Source organism: the organism of the source record quoted next, unplaced genomic scaffold (genome assembly GCF_019419815.1).
Source record: "Pyrus x bretschneideri cultivar Hongxiangsu unplaced genomic scaffold, Pyrus_bretschneideri_v1 Contig15, whole genome shotgun sequence".
NCBI lineage: Eukaryota > Viridiplantae > Streptophyta > Magnoliopsida > Rosales > Rosaceae > Pyrus > Pyrus x bretschneideri.
This window is the reverse complement of record NW_025999446.1, coordinates 4563485-4583034: the sequence shown is the minus strand read 5'-3', so window position 1 is coordinate 4583034 and position 19550 is coordinate 4563485. Positions and strand designations below refer to the sequence as shown.

General features: G+C 40.8%; 3 protein-coding genes across 6 annotated transcripts; 2 read left to right on the top strand and 1 right to left on the bottom strand.

Annotated features, from left to right (window-relative positions):
* Positions 1-4562: 4562 nt before the first annotated feature.
* On the top strand, positions 4563-11051 carry LOC103965994. Of its 3 annotated transcripts, none has more exons than XM_009379106.3 (5): positions 4563-4706; positions 4882-7342; positions 7492-9267; positions 9544-9799; positions 9919-11051. In XM_009379106.3, the coding sequence occupies exons 2-5, from the start codon at positions 4949-4951 to the stop codon at positions 10488-10490; spliced, it is 4998 nt and encodes a 1665-aa protein (XP_009377381.2). In that variant the 5' UTR covers positions 4563-4706; positions 4882-4948; the 3' UTR covers positions 10491-11051. The 3 variants fall into 3 exon arrangements, with proteins under 3 accessions (XP_009377381.2, XP_009377380.2, XP_048436372.1); XM_009379105.3 differs by having other exon boundaries at positions 4865-7342; XM_048580415.1 differs by having other exon boundaries at positions 4824-7342.
* A 756-nt stretch (positions 11052-11807) lies between these two features.
* LOC103965993 (probable ADP-ribosylation factor GTPase-activating protein AGD14) lies at positions 11808-16969 on the top strand. Of its 2 annotated transcripts, XM_009379103.3 has the most exons (14): positions 11808-12016; positions 12742-12860; positions 13139-13200; positions 13300-13387; positions 13469-13530; positions 13609-13747; positions 13950-14378; positions 14659-15183; positions 15307-15468; positions 15597-15704; positions 15801-15884; positions 16086-16242; positions 16318-16363; positions 16608-16969. In XM_009379103.3, exons 2-14 carry the CDS (start codon positions 12762-12764, stop codon positions 16768-16770), a joined length of 2124 nt encoding a protein of 707 aa, XP_009377378.2. In that variant the 5' UTR covers positions 11808-12016; positions 12742-12761; the 3' UTR covers positions 16771-16969. The 2 variants fall into 2 exon arrangements, with proteins under 2 accessions (XP_009377378.2, XP_048436371.1); XM_048580414.1 differs by having other exon boundaries at positions 16086-16363.
* A 760-nt stretch (positions 16970-17729) lies between these two features.
* Positions 17730-19527, bottom strand: LOC103965992 (molybdate transporter 1). Its single transcript, XM_018652059.2, has one exon. The coding sequence runs from the start codon at positions 19376-19378 to the stop codon at positions 17993-17995; it is 1386 nt and encodes a 461-aa protein (XP_018507575.2). The 5' UTR covers positions 19379-19527; the 3' UTR covers positions 17730-17992.
* Positions 19528-19550: the final 23 nt, after the last annotated feature.

The following is a 19550-nucleotide window of genomic DNA, read 5'->3' as shown; positions in this document are numbered from 1 at the left end:
TAGTTATTCAAAACATTTACTAATCAAATAATTATTTAAAATTTTGAAAAATGAAATGGGATACCAAAAGAAGGAATTGAGCTTGAAGGGGTGGGATTTTGTTGTCATTAATTTGAATATCCGTCATAAGGATGAAATTTTGGGAAAATTTTGTAAAGGCGTAGTTGTGAGGTTTGGACGGGAGACGAAAGAGGGTTGTGTTGTGGGTATGGAGAGAGAAGGAATGAGAGTTGCAATCAACTAGAGATCTGGAAAGTGACCGGATACTGAAATTCTCACCACAATAAAAAAAATCAAGAAGGGATGCCTCTGCGATAAGTGGAGGCTCGGCTGTTGTGACAACCCGTTCTGGAATTTTCGAACCTAAGGGTGAAATGACGATTTTTCCCCTAGTATGACTTTTCGTTGTGTGGTTGTTGTGGATTTTTGTTGGCAGGTTGTGGACCACACACACACTCCCCCACACTTCCCTCACCCATTCCCTGCCCTACACCCTTGTCCCGAGTTCCCTCTCTCCTCCATTTCCTATTCCATTTGTACGGACACACCAAGAAACCCTTCAAATCTTCACAGATCGAGGAAACAAAGTACATATTCATGCTCGTGAGGTTCGTAGGAGTTCAACCATACCCATTTCAGGTAAAGATACCTTCGTTTTCACGTCGAACTCGGGATACCCCGATTTTGTCACTATTCATGCACACGTTAATTCTTGTGTTTTTGGGAATTTCAAGCTTGTAGGAAGCTTGATGAGGTCCTTAGGAGGCTTGGGGTGGTTCGTTTGAAGGTTTTGGACGTCGGGATCGTGAGTTTCAAGGTTGGCAGGAGTTGGTGGAGTTTTCCCGGCGAGATTCCATGGATTTTAGTGCTTGAAAGTGGCATGGATTTGTTCCTCTCGTTGTAAGCTTCATTTTGGTACCAATTTTGTGAAATTTGGTTGAAAAACGAAGAAGATATGAAAATTTGAAGTTTTCACGATTTTTCGGCGCCAGCGACGGCATCGGAGCCTCGCCGGAGAAGACGACGGAATATTCCGTCAGTTTGGACGGAATATTCCTAACAGCGTTGACGGAATCCGTTAAAGTTAACGGAATATTCCTGACGGCGTTAACTGACGCCGTCAGCGTGCCAGGCATGTGCCTGCACGTGGCTGGCGCGTGGGGGCACGTGCGATAGTGGAAATTTTTTCTAAAAATATAGGGATGTTCCTGAGGTTGAGTAGATCACGTTGGTGTATTCATACACCCCATTTAAGCTTTGTATGGGAAGTTATTTCATAACGTTGGTTATGTGCTTTAAAATTAACGTTTTTATAGTTGTTTCGCATATAGGTGAGACCTATCCCGAGAACAAGCGTGGTCACTCGAGGCAAGGGGGTTACGACCCATCTACATACCAGTGAGTGGGCTTTTGGTTTTCCGTATATAGAACCTATATACTCATGTTTTTCCCAGAAAATGAATTGAAACGTTATATGTTTTTATGCCATGCATTATGTTTGCCGTTTGTTTATTCATTGTTAGTAGCCTCTATATATATATATATATATGTATGTATGTATGTTGGTGTTGCGGGCGCACAGGTAAGTGTCAGGTGAGTATGGTTTATGCTTATTTTCAGTAGCGGTTTGAGATGCATAGAGAGCTCATAACCTGCACCCCCGATGTTAGTGCTCCCGCCCAGAGTTGGCCACAGTCATTCACGTGATGTTCACCTCCCACACCACACGCTCATCTTGGATCCAAGTTAGGTGCACAGTCATGTCGTACAAACCACTTTAGGTGGTTCCGACTCGTAGGTGACCAACGATTAGTCACCCAGCCTTCACGTGATCATAGCACTTGAGCGTACTATTTATACACCCAGTCCTGTCGTACAGACCACTTTAGGTGGTTCCGACTCATGTGCAGGTATAGTTAGTGAGATGGAGATTTGAGCTCTAGATTCAGCCGTACAGGTCACATTAGGTGACTCCGGCTGATAGCTTACATAGCATTGATTTTGACATTTCCTGAGCACTTGCATATATTCGAGGCATTTGGGCATGGCATATTTTCCAAGCATGATTATATATATGTATATTATGTTTCTGGGAAGTATACAGGTTTTATGGCGAGGGGTTAGAACTTATTTATGAAATGGTTTTTGAAAAGCTTTGTTTTTGCCCACTCACACTTTTGTTTTGCGCCCCTCCAGATTCTAGTTGGCTAGCACTTCTGGTGGTTCCCCAGAGGATTTCCGCGGCATATCTGACAGATTGTCACCAGTGTAGGACTACCTTCGGATGTGTTTATGTAGTGTTGTTTCTCCCGGACTGCATTAGGTCTTCGTGCTCTAAACTTTATTTTTACATTTATGCTTGCACATGTATGTTATTATTTTGTGTAAAGCTGGTTTTCATTTATTTGTACATTTATAATTGTTATTTATTTAGCTTCCGCACTGTGCACATGGTTACGTCACTTCCACGTGACGGCCAACATGCCCTGATCTCGGTCGGGGTGTGTCAGTTTGGTATCGCCCAAGGGAGTGATCCTTATATGTATATTCTCATCTCTACCTAGCACGAGGCCTTTTGGGAGCTCACTGGTTTCAGGTTCCGTAGGAACTCCGAAGTTAAACGAGAAGGGGGCTAGAGCAATCCCATGATGGGTAACCCATTGGGAAATTGCTCGTGAGTTCCCAAAAACAAAACCGTAAGGGAATGGTAAGTCCAAAGCAGACAATATCGTGCTACGGTAGTGGAACGGGCCCAGGATGTGGTCTCACTCGGGTGGGGATGTGACAATTTGGTATCAGAGCCTAACCCTGGTTGCGTGTGTGCCGACGAGGACGTCGGGCCCCTAAAGGGGGTGGATTATAACATCTCACATCACCCAGGGGAGTGATCCTTATATGTATATTCCTATCTCTACCTAACATGAGGCATTTTGGGAGCTCACTGGCTTTGGATTCTGTAGGAACTCCGAAGTTAAGCGAGAAGGGGGCTAGAGCAATCTCATAATGGGTGACCCACTGGGAAGTTGCTCGTGAGTTCTCAAAAACAAAACCGTGAAGGAATGGTAAGCCCAAAACGGACAATATCGTGCTACAGTGGTGGAGCGGGCCCTAGAAGTGGTCCCGCCCAGGCGGGGATGTGACAATTTCTTGACCGAGATCGAGGTGTGTCAGCTGTCGTTATCAACACTCTAACATTTGTTCTTTTGAAAATTAAAAAAGATTTTACATATATGTTATAGGTTATTTTAAAACTAAAAGTAGGTGGAAAAATAACATTTTAAGTTTTTAACTTGTAGTGTGGGTGGAATTATATGGTGAGGAAATAAAATATTGGGGTTGATCTAGCAGAAGAAACAAAGATGGTCTGAAGCAGAAGAAGGGACACAAAATTAGTTTTATATTTTTTTTTTTCAATTTGAAGAAATTTTTTAACTATAGTTAAGAGACCAGTTAGTACTACGGTCTAGTGGTATTCCTCTTCACTTGTAAGTAAGAGGTTTTAGGTTTGATTATCGCAAAAGGCGAATTTGAACAAGGTTAAGCCCACCTCTTCTTAGTGTAGATAATATCATTTGTGTGGTTTGAAGAATCACCTGATTTGCTTAAGGATATTTTGTTCAAAAATGTTTCGTAGTTTGCTTATATATTATCATTTGAAGATATGTTATTTTGTTGTGCTAGACACTCTTTTCCTTTCAACCGGATTAAAATCTCGAACAAGATTTTATCAAAATCTATTGTGCACACTATATTCAGTTTGTACGCTTTCTAATTTGATTAACGAGCATAGTACATTCCTCAAAAAAAAAAAAAAATCGTTTAAAGAAATAAAAAAAAAATTATAAGAGATGCGACACGTGGCAGACTTTGAAATGAGTGGTTAGCATCCACCAATGTTAATCATGATGGCAGATCACATGACATCTTTCTATCTACGTGGGGTCCGCAGGTGACAAGTTTCACCACCCAGCAGGTAGAAGCGATGCAGACAATAATCTCTTGCTGCTTTACCTGTAGCTACTTAATTTGTTTGTTTCCGTTGCCACGTCACTATGTACGGTTATTAACATCCACTCGGTGCTGGCACCGCCTGCTAGTGCACTGTGATCACGCGCTCCTCTAACACGCCACGTGTTACGTGGACATAGCTATTGTCAAATACTAGACACTCTAGCGAGTAGTCAAACGCAATGACATTTCCGATATTTCAGGGAAAATGAGGCCCACTTTTTAAATCCGCAAAAAACCATGAAATCTGAACGGTCCATGTTTTTGGTACGAAATCCGACCGTCCATTTTCAGCTTCTTTGTCACGAAATTGCCATGTTGGCCGACGGTGATATAAATGGAACCACAGGAAGTGAATGCTCACCTCGGACGTGCCAATCGAACATCCCAGATTTCGCCACGTGTCGTTATCCAGAGGATTCGTATATTTTTCCATTTTGTGTTCCATTTTTTGGTTATTTTTGGATCAAAATCCTCAGTCTGGCGGTACCGAAGAAACCCTAGCTCTCTTTTCCGTCTCTTTACGGTTAAGAAAAAGGGGGAATTTTCAACCATTGTCGAAAATTAATTTCGAGAATTGGGGAATTACATTAGGGTTTCAAATCGGGAGGTGCTGATTCGAACCCTAATTCATGATTTGCGTTCGTGATCTTCGCGATTCATTCGAGGGACTGATGGTTCATATTCTGGCGGTTAAGGTACGCGTGCAATTGAGTTGATTAATCTGAAATTTGATGTGCTTTTTGTTGTTTTTACTGGAAATTATCTGAATGCGTTGGGGCATAGGGTGATCGTTTGATTTTGGTTTCTTATAGGGATTTTTGTCTTTTTTTTTGGGTTGTTTTTGGTGTAACAGATCTGAAAAATGTGTAGGGGCGTGTATGATGGAATGTGAAAATTTGGGTTCGTCGGTTTGGGTGGTTGGATTGAGGGGTTGTTGATGGAAAATAGAGTAGAGAACTCACATGGCACTGAAATTCCCGAAAAATCGAGATCTTTGGGTCTGGAGAGTTTGTATAAATCGAGAAGTAGGAAAGATGTCGAAAACAAGAGCTTGAAGAGAAAAGTTAGTGCCGAGGATGGTGATGAGAACGGGGGCAAGACAAAGAAGAGTAAGAAAGAGGCTTCTCTTAGTAGTTTGAAGAATGTTAATACTAGTAGCAAAAAGAGTTTAGATAAAGTGTATCATAGCGGGTTGAATTCTGGTTCACATGATCCAGAGTCATGGAAATCTGGGTCGAGTGATAGATTGGATAGCAGTAGTGGGTTGAATGGTGTTTCGTCGCTTAGTTTGAATAATAAGGTTATTCAAATCCCGAGGCGTAAACGGGGTTTTCTAGTGAGGAAGAAATTTGATGGTGGTCAGGCACCGAAGCTGCCAGATGAATCTGCTGGTAAAGTGGGTGTCGTTGATCAGACTCATCAGATAGCCAAGTTAAATGGTGATGATTTAGGTACTCAATCTGAGTCCTTGAAAGTTAAACGAAAGAAGGGTCGGCATGATTTCAAAGAAAACATAAATAATGAGTTGAATTCAGCACCACATGCTAAGAAAGAAGACGTTCCTACAAGTTATTCGGCTGTAAGCAATGGTGATTCATCTTTGAAGAAGTCTCGGAGGAATCGTAGGAAGAGGAAGGAGTTGGCACCTGACAGTAAAAGCTCCGAAAAGGAAGCTGAGCCTTTGGTTGATAGTTCTATGAAAAAAGGCCATGATATACAAGAAGATGATGAGGAGAATCTTGAACAGAATGCAGCAAGGATGCTTTCATCAAGGTTTGATCCCAGCTGCACTGGGTTTTCTTCAAACGACAAGGCTTCTGCAAATGGGTTGTCTTTTTTGTTGTCTTCTGGACAGGATTTTGATAGCCATAGGTCAAAGTCTATTTCTGGATCAGAATCTCCTTCGGTTGACAATTCTGGTAGAGTATTGAGGCCGAGGAAACAACATGATGAAAAGGGGCATTCGCGGAAAAGGCGCCATTTCTATGAAGTTTTCTTTGGGAACTTGGATGCTTACTGGGTATTGAACCGGAGAATCAAAGTCTTCTGGCCTTTAGACCAAAGTTGGTACTATGGTCTTATTAATGACTATGACAAGGAAAAAAAACTTCATCATGTGAAATACGATGATCGTGACGAAGAATGGGTTGACCTTCAAAATGAGAGGTTCAAGCTCTTGTTACTCCCTAGTGAAGTTCCCGGTAGGACAGAGCGGAAAAAATCAAAGGTGCGGAATAGAAGTCCCGATGAGAGAAAAGGAGACATGAAATGCAGAAAAGAAATGAAAAAAAGAGAATTGACTTTGGGGGATGATAGTGGCATTGGCAGCTATATAGACACTGAACCCATTATTTCATGGTTGGCACGATCTACGGGTCGGGTCAAGTCTCCTTCCCGTGTTGTGAAGAAGCAAAAAACATCTGGTCTATCTTTAAAGCCTGTGCCACTATTGTCTGATGAAGATGCCACTTTACATGAATCTTTGGGTGACTGCTCCTTTAAAAGGGATAAAAAAATTTCTCGCCATCCTGGCAGATCATCTGATGATGTGATGCCAGAAAAGCCTACCTCACAAGGCAGCACTGCCTCCAAAGATAGCAAAATGCCTATTGTTTATGTTCGAAGGCGGCTTCGGAAGAATGAGTCTGAATTGTCTCATACATCCAAGGATGACCATGACTCTGCGAGTAAACTTGGGTCACTATATGATTTCTTGGGAAGCTTGGATGCCAATGGACCATTGTGGTCTATTGATGATGTAGGACTGCTGAAATTAACTCCTCCACGGATAGAACCAGGAAGAGTTACTTTTGAGTTAGGCCTTCCAGTGCATTCAATTATTAATGATTCCTTTAGAGTAGAGTTTTGGTTGTTTCGTGCCACAATGCTGCGTCAGTATGGTGCAGTGGTGATTTCATGGCCAAAGGTTTATTTGGAGATGCTTTTTGTTGACAATGTAGTTGGACTGAGATTTCTCCTGTTTGAAGGTTGCTTGAAGCAGGCTGTGGCCTTCGTTTTTCTTGTCCTGTCATTGTTTCATCAACCTAATGAGCAGGGGAAGTTTATTGATTTCCAGTTACCAGCAACTTCAATCAGGTTTAAATTCTCCAGTGTTCAGCATCTTGGGAAGCAACTTGTGTTTGCATTCTACAACTTTTCTGAAGTAAAGAATTCAAAGTGGAAGTACCTAGACTCTAAACTTACGAGCCATTGTTTGCTTACCAAGAAACTGCCCCCGTCTGAATGCACCTATGATAGTATTAAAGCACTTAAAAATGGAAGAAATCAGTCACCTTTTATGTCTCTTTGCGGGAATTCCTCCTTTGTCAAGGTATTTGTCTTATGTTCTCTACATTTCTGAATATAATTTGTGGTTCTAACTGAATTTTTTTCCGTCTTCTGTATTGTGTAGAATTATATTATTCTTCAATGTCTTTGTATTATGAAGGTATTCACTTCCATAATTTTTTCATCAACCAGGGTACACAGAGTAGGCCCAGGCAGGGTATTAACTTCAAGGGGAGTTTCAGGGAATCTATATCTGTAAATAGTAGTCATTCTACTTCTCGTGATGATGAGCTCTGCAGAAAACTTCCTCCACTTGCCCTCTCTTTTGCTGCTGCACCTACTTTCTTCATTAGTTTGCATCTTAAGCTGCTAATGGAAAATTGTGTTGCTAATATCTGTTTTCGGGACCGTGATTCAGTGGAGCATGTCGAAAACTGTGACAATATGTTGGCAGTTGACTGGTCTGTGGTCAAGGACTTTATTAATGGAGGTTCGAAGATTACTCCTGAGAAAAATTTGAAGGCTCCACCAAGTAATGCTACTTCTGGTGGATCCTGTGCCAAGCCAGATGCAGACAATGCTATTTCTGTATGCCATGGAACTCAGACAAAGTCATCTCAGCATTTCCAAAATGGCAGTCTTGATGTTTCTGTATCCTCTGATGGTACTGGTGTCCTTGAAAAGACTGGAACAGATAAAGCTGTACAGTTGAAAGCGTTGCAAAGCCATCATCCAGAGTCAGATCAATGTTCTTTATCCCCAAGGCCTTTGGTTGGTAGAGACAAGTCTGACACTGATTCCCAATCTTTTCCGAATGGTCTCACTGTCGAAATTCCATCATTTGACCGATATGAGAAGCCTGTGGATAGGGAGGTGCAAAGTGCTCAACAGCCTACAGAATTTTCTTGGAATATGAGTGGTAGCATTATTCCCAGCTCTAACCCCACTGCTCCCAGAAGTACAGGGCACCGAAATAGAAATAGTTCATCACTTGGACACCTCTCAAATAGTTGGACAGATGGAAAAGCTGACCTTTTCCATAATGGTTTTGGCAGTGGACCAAAGAAGCCCCGAACTCAGGTGTCCTATACATTGCCTTATGGAGGTTTTGACTTTAGTTCGAAGCAAAGAAACCTCCAGAAGGGGCTTTCTCATAAACGAATCAGGAGGGCTAATAATGAGAAGAGGTCATCAGATGCTTCTAGAGGTTCCCAAAGAAATTTGGAACTCTTATCATGCGAAGCAAATGTGTTAGTCAATGGCAGTGACAGAGGGTGGAGGGAGTGTGGGGCCCATGTTGTATTAGAGCTTTTTGATCATAATGAGTGGAAGCTTGCTGTAAAAATTTCAGGGATTACAAAGTACTCATACAAAGCACATCAATTTTTGCAGCCTGGGACAACAAACCGCTACACTCATGCTATGATGTGGAAAGGAGGAAAGGACTGGAATTGGGGTTTAGAGTTTCCAGATAGGAGTCAGTGGGCACTATTTAGGGAGATGCATGAAGAGTGTTACAATCGGAATATCCGCTCTGCTTCAGTAAAAAACATTCCTATTCCTGGTGTCCGCTTAATTGAAGAAAGTGATGATAATTCAATTGAAATATCATTTCTTCGCAGTTCTGCAAAGTACTTCCGGCAAATAGAAACTGATGTTGAAATGGCTTTGGATCCATCTCGGGTATTGTATGATATGGATAGTGATGATGAGCAGTGGATTTTGAAGTTTCAAATTTCTTCTGAAGTTCACAACAGTAGCTCAACAGAGATTGACGAGGAGATGTTTGAGAAAACAATGGACATGTTTGAAAAGGCTGCATATGATCAACAGTGTGATGAGTTCACATCTGAAGAAATAGAAGAGCTCATGGCTGGTGCTGGGCCCATGGATGTGATTTTATCCATTTATGAGCATTGGCTACAGAAAAGGCAGAGGAAGGGAATGCCTTTAATCCGACATCTTCAGGTACATATTCTTTCTTAATGGGTCTTTTTGGTTTTACTGAAAATATACACCCCCCCCCCCCTCCCCTCTTCTCTCCCCCCCTTCTCTCTTTCTCCTTCTTTTTACCGTAACTCTTATGTAATTTGAAACCCAAATTATGGATTTTTTGGGGGGTTGGATGCTTATGTCTATTACTTCTTGGCCGTGTTTGAATGTTTGTTTCTTTTCCTTGTGGAAAGGTCATCTGTCTTTTTGTTCATCTGATGCATTACATAAAATTTATTTTTCCCTTTGCAGCCACCATCATGGGAAAGGTATCAACAAGAAGTAAAAGAGTGGGAGCAAGCTATGATCAAAACCAATACCGCCCTCCCCAATGGATGCTACGGGAAACCTGCATCAGTTGAGAAGCCACCAATGTTTGCTTTTTGTCTGAAACCACGGGGACTAGAAGTTCCCAACAAGGGATCAAAACAACGGTCACAGAAGAAATTTTCGCTTTCTGGACATAATGGTGCCATGTTAGGAGATCACGATGGTTTCCATGCTATTGGTAATTTTCTTTAGCCTTATTTAGTATGTTTAATTGAAATCTTTACGCTACATTTATTTTGTTTAACTAATTTCTTCTGGAAGCATTTTTTCTTAATTAGGTTTTATTTCTTCTCTCAGGAAGAAGATCAAATGGGTTTGCTTTTGGTGATGAAAGGCTGGCACATCCAGGCCATAACTATGACTCTTTAGACGACTCCCCCTTATCTCAGACATCACCTGGGGTATTTTCACCAAGGGATGCAGCTAACATCTTGGTGAGCAATGATGGGTTTGAGAGAAATCATCTCCGCAGAATTCATAGAAGCAAGTCAACGAAATTTGCGAGGACAGTATCTTATGTTGCCCCCCAGATGGTGTCTTCATACAGTCCTAGAGTCGTAGGAAACAGAAATGAATTTCATCGATGGAATGCAGATATCCCTGATTGGTCAAGCCAGCGTTATTATCAACCAGAAGTGTCTCCGAGGCATGGCATGGGACTGTTGGATGATTCTGATCTTGATGAGTTCAGACTGCGTGATGCATCTGGTGCCGCTCAACATGCACATAAAATGGCAAGGCTCAAGAGAGAGAGAGCTCAGAGATTGTTTTACAGAGCAGATCTAGCAATACACAGGGCTGTGGTTTCTCTCATGACCGCGGAAGCGATCAAAACTTCTTCTGAGGACTCCAGTGACGATGAAGAGTAGAACACCACAATTTAGAGTGAGATGATACAATGAAAATGCCAAATCCCTTTCAGCTTGCCATTCTGCAGCCCATAGAGACTACTACATGAGACTCCGACGGTGTTTTTGGTGGAATCGGTCTTGGTTCTGGTTGTACTTTGTCAATAGTGGTGGCTACTTTTTATTCGGTATTTTTTACGCAGATACCATAGAGAAATTCTGACATGAAAGCGTGAACAGCAAGAATGGGTTAGAACTCATTGCTTCGATGCTCGGATGCTTCAACTTCCTCTGATTCGTCAACGGGCGAGATTCTTTTACCAGCTTGAAGTCTGTTTGTCTGTCTGCTCACTTCAGCCATTGTTGTATCACCGATCATCATCGGCATCCTGCAGGTTAGGGAAGAAAAGGGTATATGAAATTTTGGCTGCCAATCTCAATGTACAGATCTTTTTTCGTTTTCCTCTGTTCTTTTCCCCCTTAACCTCCAGTTTTTTAAGCGTTCGGTATTAAAGGAGCAGTTTGCCCACATAATACAAGTACTGAAAGAAAGAAAGGAATATATGGCCTTTTGCTGTCAAACAATCTAGTTTTTTACTCGAGATACTACGCCTCGATGCAAACTAACGGCTAGTGGGGTGAAAAATCCCTTAATATTTACCCGTGCCGTTGCGGTAAAAGCTATAAAAGCCATAATTTCAACCGCACGGGTAGTAAAAAGAGTTTATTCCCTTACCAGAACAATAACAGTTATTGTTATATAACTCGAATGAAATGGATAATTTGTGTGATTTGGCCTTGATTTAATTTGCTAGAGTGTCGTGTTTCATTGCATGATCAAGCCAAGGTAAAAGAGTAGTGAGTGACAATTCAAAAGGCTAATCGCTTCTAACTCAAGTGATTAAGAGCATTTCTTCTTGTATCGAGCTCCTATTAATGATTTACCATCGTTGACGATATTGAAATGGTGATTATCCCCAAAATTTCTTCCAATAACGCAAAATGACTAGTCTAATGGTATAAAATAATGGTCCACACGTTTTATTTTTTAATTTGCTCAAGATTTGCGGCCAATGAAATGTTAATGGTTCCGACTTAGGTTTTTCCAAGTCTGCTAGAGCAGTGTTTTCTCTTTATGCACTTAAGTTTAAATCTCAGTTTTCGTAATTTAAATAAATTAGCCTAGAATTATCCTATAGTTTATGAAAGATAAGAAAAAGATTAATGGTTTAATTTGGGAGACTTGGAGGGCGTTTTTGGTAATAAAAAGAAATTTGAAACACCGTTGAAAAATCAGCAATGATTCAACGGCTATAATCGTTAAGCTGTAAGATCGGCAAATTTCACTCTCCCTTTGACCTCTTTCCTCCGCTGTCTCTCTAACCGACTTCCCACCAAAAATGTACGACTCTCAGCCTCTTCCGGTCATCATCCGCAACGCTTACTATCATCAATTTCTCTCTCGGTTCCCAATTTCTAGGGTTTCTTCTCTGCCCGCTTGTGGATGCAGACATAGATTCGAGTTGCTACACTGGTTATGTAATCAGGTTGGTTTTGAATTTCTGCATTTTTTTTTTTTTTGCTTCAATTCATCGGATTTTGATAACAATTGGAGGGAAAAACTGCTTTTTCATCTGTTTGGTTACTGAGAAAATGTAGGAGAAGTAAAGGAAGGTAATTGATGTTCGTGTAATAACATTTGCATTTGTTAAATTATTTTACTTCACTCCATTGCGTTTTGGTACCAATTGGAAGGAGAACTTGCTTTTCCATCTGTTTGGTTGCTGAGAAATAGTGGTAAAAGAAAAGGAAGGTAATTGATGTTCAGGTAATAACAGGTGCATTAAACCCTTTTGCTTCATTTGATCGGATTTTGATAACAATTGGAAGGATAAATTGCTTTTTCATCTGTTTGGCTGCTGAGAAAATGTAGGCGAAGTAAAAGAAGCAAATTGATGTTGATGTAATATATTGCATTGGTATGATAGGTTTAGTTGAAAAAGGAATCCATTATCTTTAAGAAAGTGTGCGTGTGTGAGAGAGAGAGGACATGGTATTTCAATTTATTTTCATCAAGGACATTTTAGGAAGATGACAATGTATTTTCTTCATGCTGAAATCGATATAATCTACCCTGATTAAATAATCAGGTTGGTTTTTCTCCCTGTGAGTTTCCATCAGCTTGATGAAAAAATTGAGGAAGAGAAAGTTAAGCTCATCGGTTGTCTTGGTTCTTGCAATAATTACTTCTCCATCTCTTCCTTCTGTTCAGGTTTCATAATTTTCTGAAAAATGAGAAAAGGGTTGAAGGAAGATGAGAAAAGCGAAAGAACAATTCGCAGTCTTTTAAAACTTCCCGAGAATAAAAGATGCATCAACTGCAATAGCTTGGTATGACATCTTCTTGTTATATTGTTCCCAAATACGTGAAAATACTGGCATCATTAATGGTTCTTCATCTGTAGCATTAAATCAGTAAAAGTAGAAAACACTGTATTTTTTAAGTTCTGCAAATTAATATTTGAAATCCACAAATGCATGCTCATGCGCTTAGGAAGATAAATAAGAATTTTCTTGCGGAAGTAAATATGAGTTTTTCCTTCAAACCTACTCCTACAAACAAATGATACTGGTTCAACGATTGTTTTAAAAATGTATTCTTTGTGCAGGGACCACAATATGTTTGCACGACCTTCTTGACATTTGTCTGTACAAAGTGTAGTGGAGTACAGTAAGTAGTCATATCTAGTTTTGATCATAAGTTTTGCATGGCATCGTTTTGATTTTGCATCCTCTCAGTGCTGACCAATTAAGATTTCAAATTGTCCAGTCGGGAGTTCACTCACCGAGTAAAATCAGTGTCAATGGCTAAATTTAATGCAGAAGAAGTTAGTGCACTTCAAGCAGGGGGAAATGAGGTGAGCACATACACTCATTCGTCTCACTATTATTCTTTCTCATCCACTATCTAACGTTCACCCTGAAACGTTCATTTACAGCGAGCAAGACAAATTTATTTTAAAGAATGGGATCCTCAGTACCATTCTTACCCTGATGCCGGGTATTTAAGCATGTAACTCTTTGATTAGTATGGAATACTTCATATCGGATGTTCTCTAATTCACATACTACTTTGCAGTAATCTTCATGGACTCAGGAGTTTTATAAAGCATGTATATGTTGATAGAAAATACACTGGCGAGAGGAGTGTCTACACTGGTGAGAGGAGTATCTACACTAGTGAGAGGAGTGGCAACAAGCTCCCAATGCTGCGATTGGTGAGCCTTTTCTTTTTTTTATAAGATTTTCCCATTCAATACATTTCTATTTCATATAGTTCTAATTTTTCCTTGTGGAAAGCTTGGTTATTCCTTATTTGCATACAATATCAACAGCAGCAAGCACAGACCTTATTTTAATTTTGATGCGAAGGCTCTTATTGGTTGCCTCTAGTTAAAAATTCTTATTTATTTAATACAGAGCACTGAGGAGTCTGATGAAAACCAGAAGGTTGGTGGACATCGTAGTGGATCCAGGAGCTTCCATGATGATGACAGGTTGGAACGGAGTTATAGTAATAGTCCAGGTGGAAGAAGTTTAAGATACTACTATGATGAGAGAAGAAGTCCTCGATATTCTCCAGAAAACTCAAGAAGTGGTGGTTTTATAAGAGCTCCTCTACGTTTTGAGATTGTTGATAACAGGATTCGGGGGGGAAAACGTGGATCCTCAAGTGGAGAATCCAAGGTCCAAAGCAGGATACCAGACAATAAGAAGACCGCAGAAGGGTCCCATTCTCCTGTTGTGGCCCCTGTTAGAGATAAACTACGAGAAAACGTGCCTCCTCCACAGGTTGGTGAAAGTTCCACAGCAAATCAGAAGGATACTGATGGTTCTGCTCATAATCAGGTGTGTTCCTGCTTACATTATGACTACAGGGTTTTTTTTATGTAGTTCTACACCAGGGGTTCTGTGTAAGTGATGTTCCAACAGTATCAAATCAGGAGATCCTGAGTCCAAATTCTTGCAATGCTGTCTTTCAATTTATTTTTGTGAGATCCATGCACCTGGGCACTTTAATGGCATATAATGGCCCAACATTACCAAAAAGTTTATCGAGCTTCATACTACTCTTTTGAACAGTTTTCAAGAAAAATATGCACTTATGTTTTTTTGGTTTTCTTTGTAGAAAACCAAATCTACTGGTGGCCATGATGGGAATGCGACCAAACAAAATATGGTAAGCTTGATTGATTTCAATACTGATTCCGAGCCCCCACATGCTACAGAATCACAATTGCAGCAAACACCTCCACCCAATGAGGATAACAACTGGGCCTCATTTGGATCATCTACAACGGAGAAGGCACCTCAAGTTCCAACTGCGGTTCCAAATGCAGACCCTCTGGAGTCTTTGCTATTTGAATTGTCAACTCCCTCATCTGTTCCTGTGAGTAATGCATCTGAGACACCACACAATGATGGTGCTCCGTCAACTGCATCTATAAACACCATGCCTGCAGGTGGTCATTCCCCAGCTGATGCAGGTCCTGTGCAAGATCTTGCTATTTTTGGTGGTGACACCACTGTAAAAGGTACTGATGAGAAGCAGTTAGTACTAAGTACACAGCAAGATCAATCTTCTATATCCTTCACCGCGGATAGCGGTTCTACTTCACATGTCAATTTTGCAGTTGGAGCTTCAAACGCTGAGGTAAGATGAGAATAGCTTTCTCTTTAATTAATTACTCTCAAAATTCATGAATGCGAGTAATAATTTTTAAATGTCTTATCTAGTTCGTGTTATTACCTTGTTGCTTAATGTACACATCTGCAGTTGAGGAACTTATCACTGGCACCAAGCATACAAAGATCTTTCAGTATTCCTGCTGAAAAATCATCTCAATCTATTTTGAATCCAGCTGAACATACCGACAGTGGCAGTGGAGCTGGATACCAAGTGGAAATGAATACTAGCGTGCGAATGGAACTCCCGGCAGTATGAAATTGTCTTATTTTCTTCATATTGATTGAAGATTCTAGTGAACTTGGACATTATTTGCTTCATGTATATACATTTTTTCGGCTAAAATGTTTCTTGATTGTCTTATGTTAAATTTTCTGCAGGACCTTTTTACTGCAAGTTACTCATCAGCCCCTGGACAATCTTCAGGCTGGCATATTGCTCCAGTTCAGGGAATGGGGTACAACATGCAGTATTACCCTACCGCGACGGTATATAATGCTTAAAGATTTATAAAAGCTGAATATGTTGTGTATTAATTTCTGCTTAAAATATGGAGGCTGTTGACATGTTATTTTCCTTTGCAGCCGGCTCCAGTAATTCCGGGTCCAGCAAAACCAAAAAATCCGTTTGATCTTAATGAAGAAAAAAGCCTAGTGACTTCCACACATGTATGCACAACATTCAATTTGATACCTCTTGTATCTTGTTCCATCTCTTTTTTGCAAATTTGCTATAGTTTATGCTCTTAGTTTTCTGTTTTTACTTGATTTTTATCAGCATTTTTTGTTTCTTATCGAGAAATTGATAAATTAGAGTTCAGATCTTTGGTAATATATTCATTTTAACCTTCGAGTATTATATTTGTGTAGTTTCCTTCCATGTCTTCATTGCAAGGAGCTCTGCCTAATGCTCCAGTACCAGGCTTGATGCATGCTTCGAGCCTTCCTACTATGTCGCAATTTGAGTCTAATGAATCCATGACGATGCCTTCACACTCGCCTTCGTTCGCAAATGCTTTCTCTCCGAGTAAATTCACTTTGTTACCTTATGTTTTCTTTCTTGGCTTCTTTTCTTGTTTTATGTCTAATATTATCATCGCAGGGGCATACATGGGGCATCAATTACCAAATAATGTGCAATTTTTAAGGTAATTATTTATCGTTCTTAGCTATCTTTTTTCTGTAACATATTATCTGGACGTAAGTTTGCTCGACATTAGCAGCCCTTGATAGCTCCACCAGTGTCGTCTTTCATATATTTTGCAGAGCATGTGCTACTAGAACACCGTCTGCTTCCTTCTCTTCTCCCTCTCTTATGTGTTTGTTATTCTCCATTTCGTCTGCAATTATGTGCTCAGTTTCTCTACTTTTCGGTCATTGTCATCATTGCAGACCACAGGGAGTTGGCGGCTTTGGCAGGGACGAAGCTGCTTTTGGATCTCTAACCACAACTCAGCAATCATTTCAGCAACCAAGCGTCAGATACCCAGCACCCAGCAGCAGCAGCAGCACCTTAGACACTTTTTCTCCAATGAGAGGAAACCCATTTGGATGATCGAAAGCTATTTCGGCCTCCAAGCATCTTCAGGAGGAAGACTGCATCCATATGGAGGGAAGTCTGCAGGAGAGAGCACCTCCAAGCATCTTGTTAAAAATCAGTTAATATGTTCTCACATCACAGTACTATTTTGTATATTATTAAAACAATAGTATATTGGAAGTAAGTGGGATGCTTCTGTTGAATTAACTGACCATTGATACGTTAAAAGCTCTGCAGTTATTAACAGTTGAATTCACTCGCACAAGTGTAGGTACCTGACCGTAATCAAATACTTGAAAATAAGAAATCATATCAATTAAGGGGAGGGGAGAGCTAGTTGATCCGATTTCCCTTTTTTGCTTTTCCTATTTCTAAGTTCTCCTATTCCTTCGTTTTTCTAATTTTTGTCACTTTTGTTCATTGGTTTTAAGGACAAACTTACTTGGATATGAATGGTTTTGCAAAGTAAGCTATATGCTCTCAATGTACATATTTTTAGGGAATAAACAAAGGCAAAACCCTATGAGCTAAACAAACCTTGATTGCCTTGTTTCTGGATCGCCTCTGCCCGAACTAAACAAAGGCAAAACCCTATGAGCAGTAGTGAATATATTCAAAGCCTTGTGCATATAAGCTGGGCATCTTCTTTACCAAAAAAAGGAGGGATATATGTCCATGGCATCTGGAAACCATGATCATAATCTTTGAATATAATCAAGGGAATAAAATGAATTAAGAATGTTTATTCATTTATATCTTGCAGCTGTGGTGGAGGCTCAATTGGTGAAACAAACAAGACTAGCTCTAGCTACCTACTTCCTTCATTTTTTCCAGTTGAAAGAAATCATAAATTATAAAACATAATTACTTACCAATCTTAAACCATCAGAAGAAGGCAAAGTTAAATGAAAAGAAAATATTACAAAAAGCAAATAAAACACATTTTCCTGCAATAGAATGACTTTCATGGCACGTGTACAACGCCGCAGTGGCATTTTGTGCTAATGATATAGTGACATACGAAAAAAGGCTTAAATATGACATTGTATCGTTAATACGGGAAGTCAATGTTACTGTTTCCCACAGTATGAAAGTTGCTCTCGTCATGCAGAATCTGCCTCACTCGCTACAAACGCAATTTCTAAACCCTGCACCATCTTCCCAACCGTGCATCTTGAAGAACAATTGCTACACCTAATAAATACAAGTCTAAAGTCCCTAAACAACTTTCTATGGATCATGCATCCATAGACATCACAGAATCAGGTTTGTCGGTGCCCAATTTTCTCAGCCAAAGAAGCAAATACACAACCATCCCAACCGCAAACCCTAGTGCTGCACTGGAACCCACCAGTGAAACTGCAGTGCAAATAAGCATCACAAAACTCTCCTCCTTTGTGTTCATATCCCTAGCACACATGGCTAGTTCAATCCCAGCAAACAAAAGCAGCACCCCCAAAACCCCAACAGGGAACTGGTTCAGAATCATCACTAAAGAGGTCCCCAAGACCAAACCCAGCACCAATTTAGCCGCACCCAGCAGAGCCACACACGCACCACTCCTCCCCCCAAACTTGTACTGCCCAGCCAACCCACCGGCTCCATGGCAGCTTGGCATGGCGCCAAACCAAGGACCCACCACGTTCATCAACCCTACCGTCACTGAAAGTGAAGTGGCTGAAAAGTCCCTCTCTGGGAAAAGATCAGATGATAATTTGCACACAGCAATCACTGAGTTCAGTATTGACAAGGGCAGTTGTGGGATTGCACCTTTTACAAACCCTTCTTTCCATGCATGCCTAGAAATCTTCACCACCTCCATGGAAGAGGGTCCAAACGTAATTTCATGCACAACCTTTGGCTTCCTCACAAAAGCCAGAATCACACCCAGCAAAAAAATCAGAAAAGCTGAAGGTAGTGAAGTTATTTTTTTCCTCCACCTTGCCTTTCTGCTGGGTCTCTCTTCCTCATCCCCACGGGGACCCATATGATCGGTATGACCATCCTGCCCTTCCTCACCTGCACCATTAACAAGCACTATAAACCCTAGACAAACAATAGCCAAAACCAACCCATCTAACCCTAACCAGTGCCTCTCTCCCAGAGCCTTAGATTTGGGGAGATTTTGGACTTTTTCTATGTATTTGACCGCGGTTAACGCAAATGACAAGCCCTGTGCCAATTGAATCCCCCTCACAACGCAGAGAGGGATCAGCTTGTACACCAACTGCATCAAACCTGTGACACCCAAAACAACCATGGTTCCACCTGTCAAAATCCCAGAAGCCATGATTTCCGGCACGCCGAAATCCGGGTTGGCTAGAGCGGTGGCGGCAATGGCCTTCATGGGCTGGACTGGCATAGGGACACCGTAAATTGCACCGGTGATAATGTTGTAGACGCCGGTGAAGATCAAGGTCGTGCCTAAGTTCAAGTCCCTCGAGAGAGTCAAGGCCACAACAATTGGAATGTATGTGCCCAAGTCACCCATTGCGCCATTTAGCTCTGCCCATTTGGACTTGAAAATCAGGTTGGATTTTACTTGTTCTGCAACTTTGGCTGAGAAACTGGGCGGAGGAGGAGGGTTTTGGCTTGGAGGGATTTGGTGGTTTTGGGGCTCCATGGAATGTGGTTTTTGTTTAATGCGAATAGTTTAGGTAGTTTGATGTATTAATATAGTATAGTTTTACATGGAGAAAAGTGATCTGTTGGCATATTGATTGTACTGTATGTCTAGGAAATCCCTATTTCTCACTCTTCTTGAAGTGTGCGGAATGTGGATCCTATAAATGGAG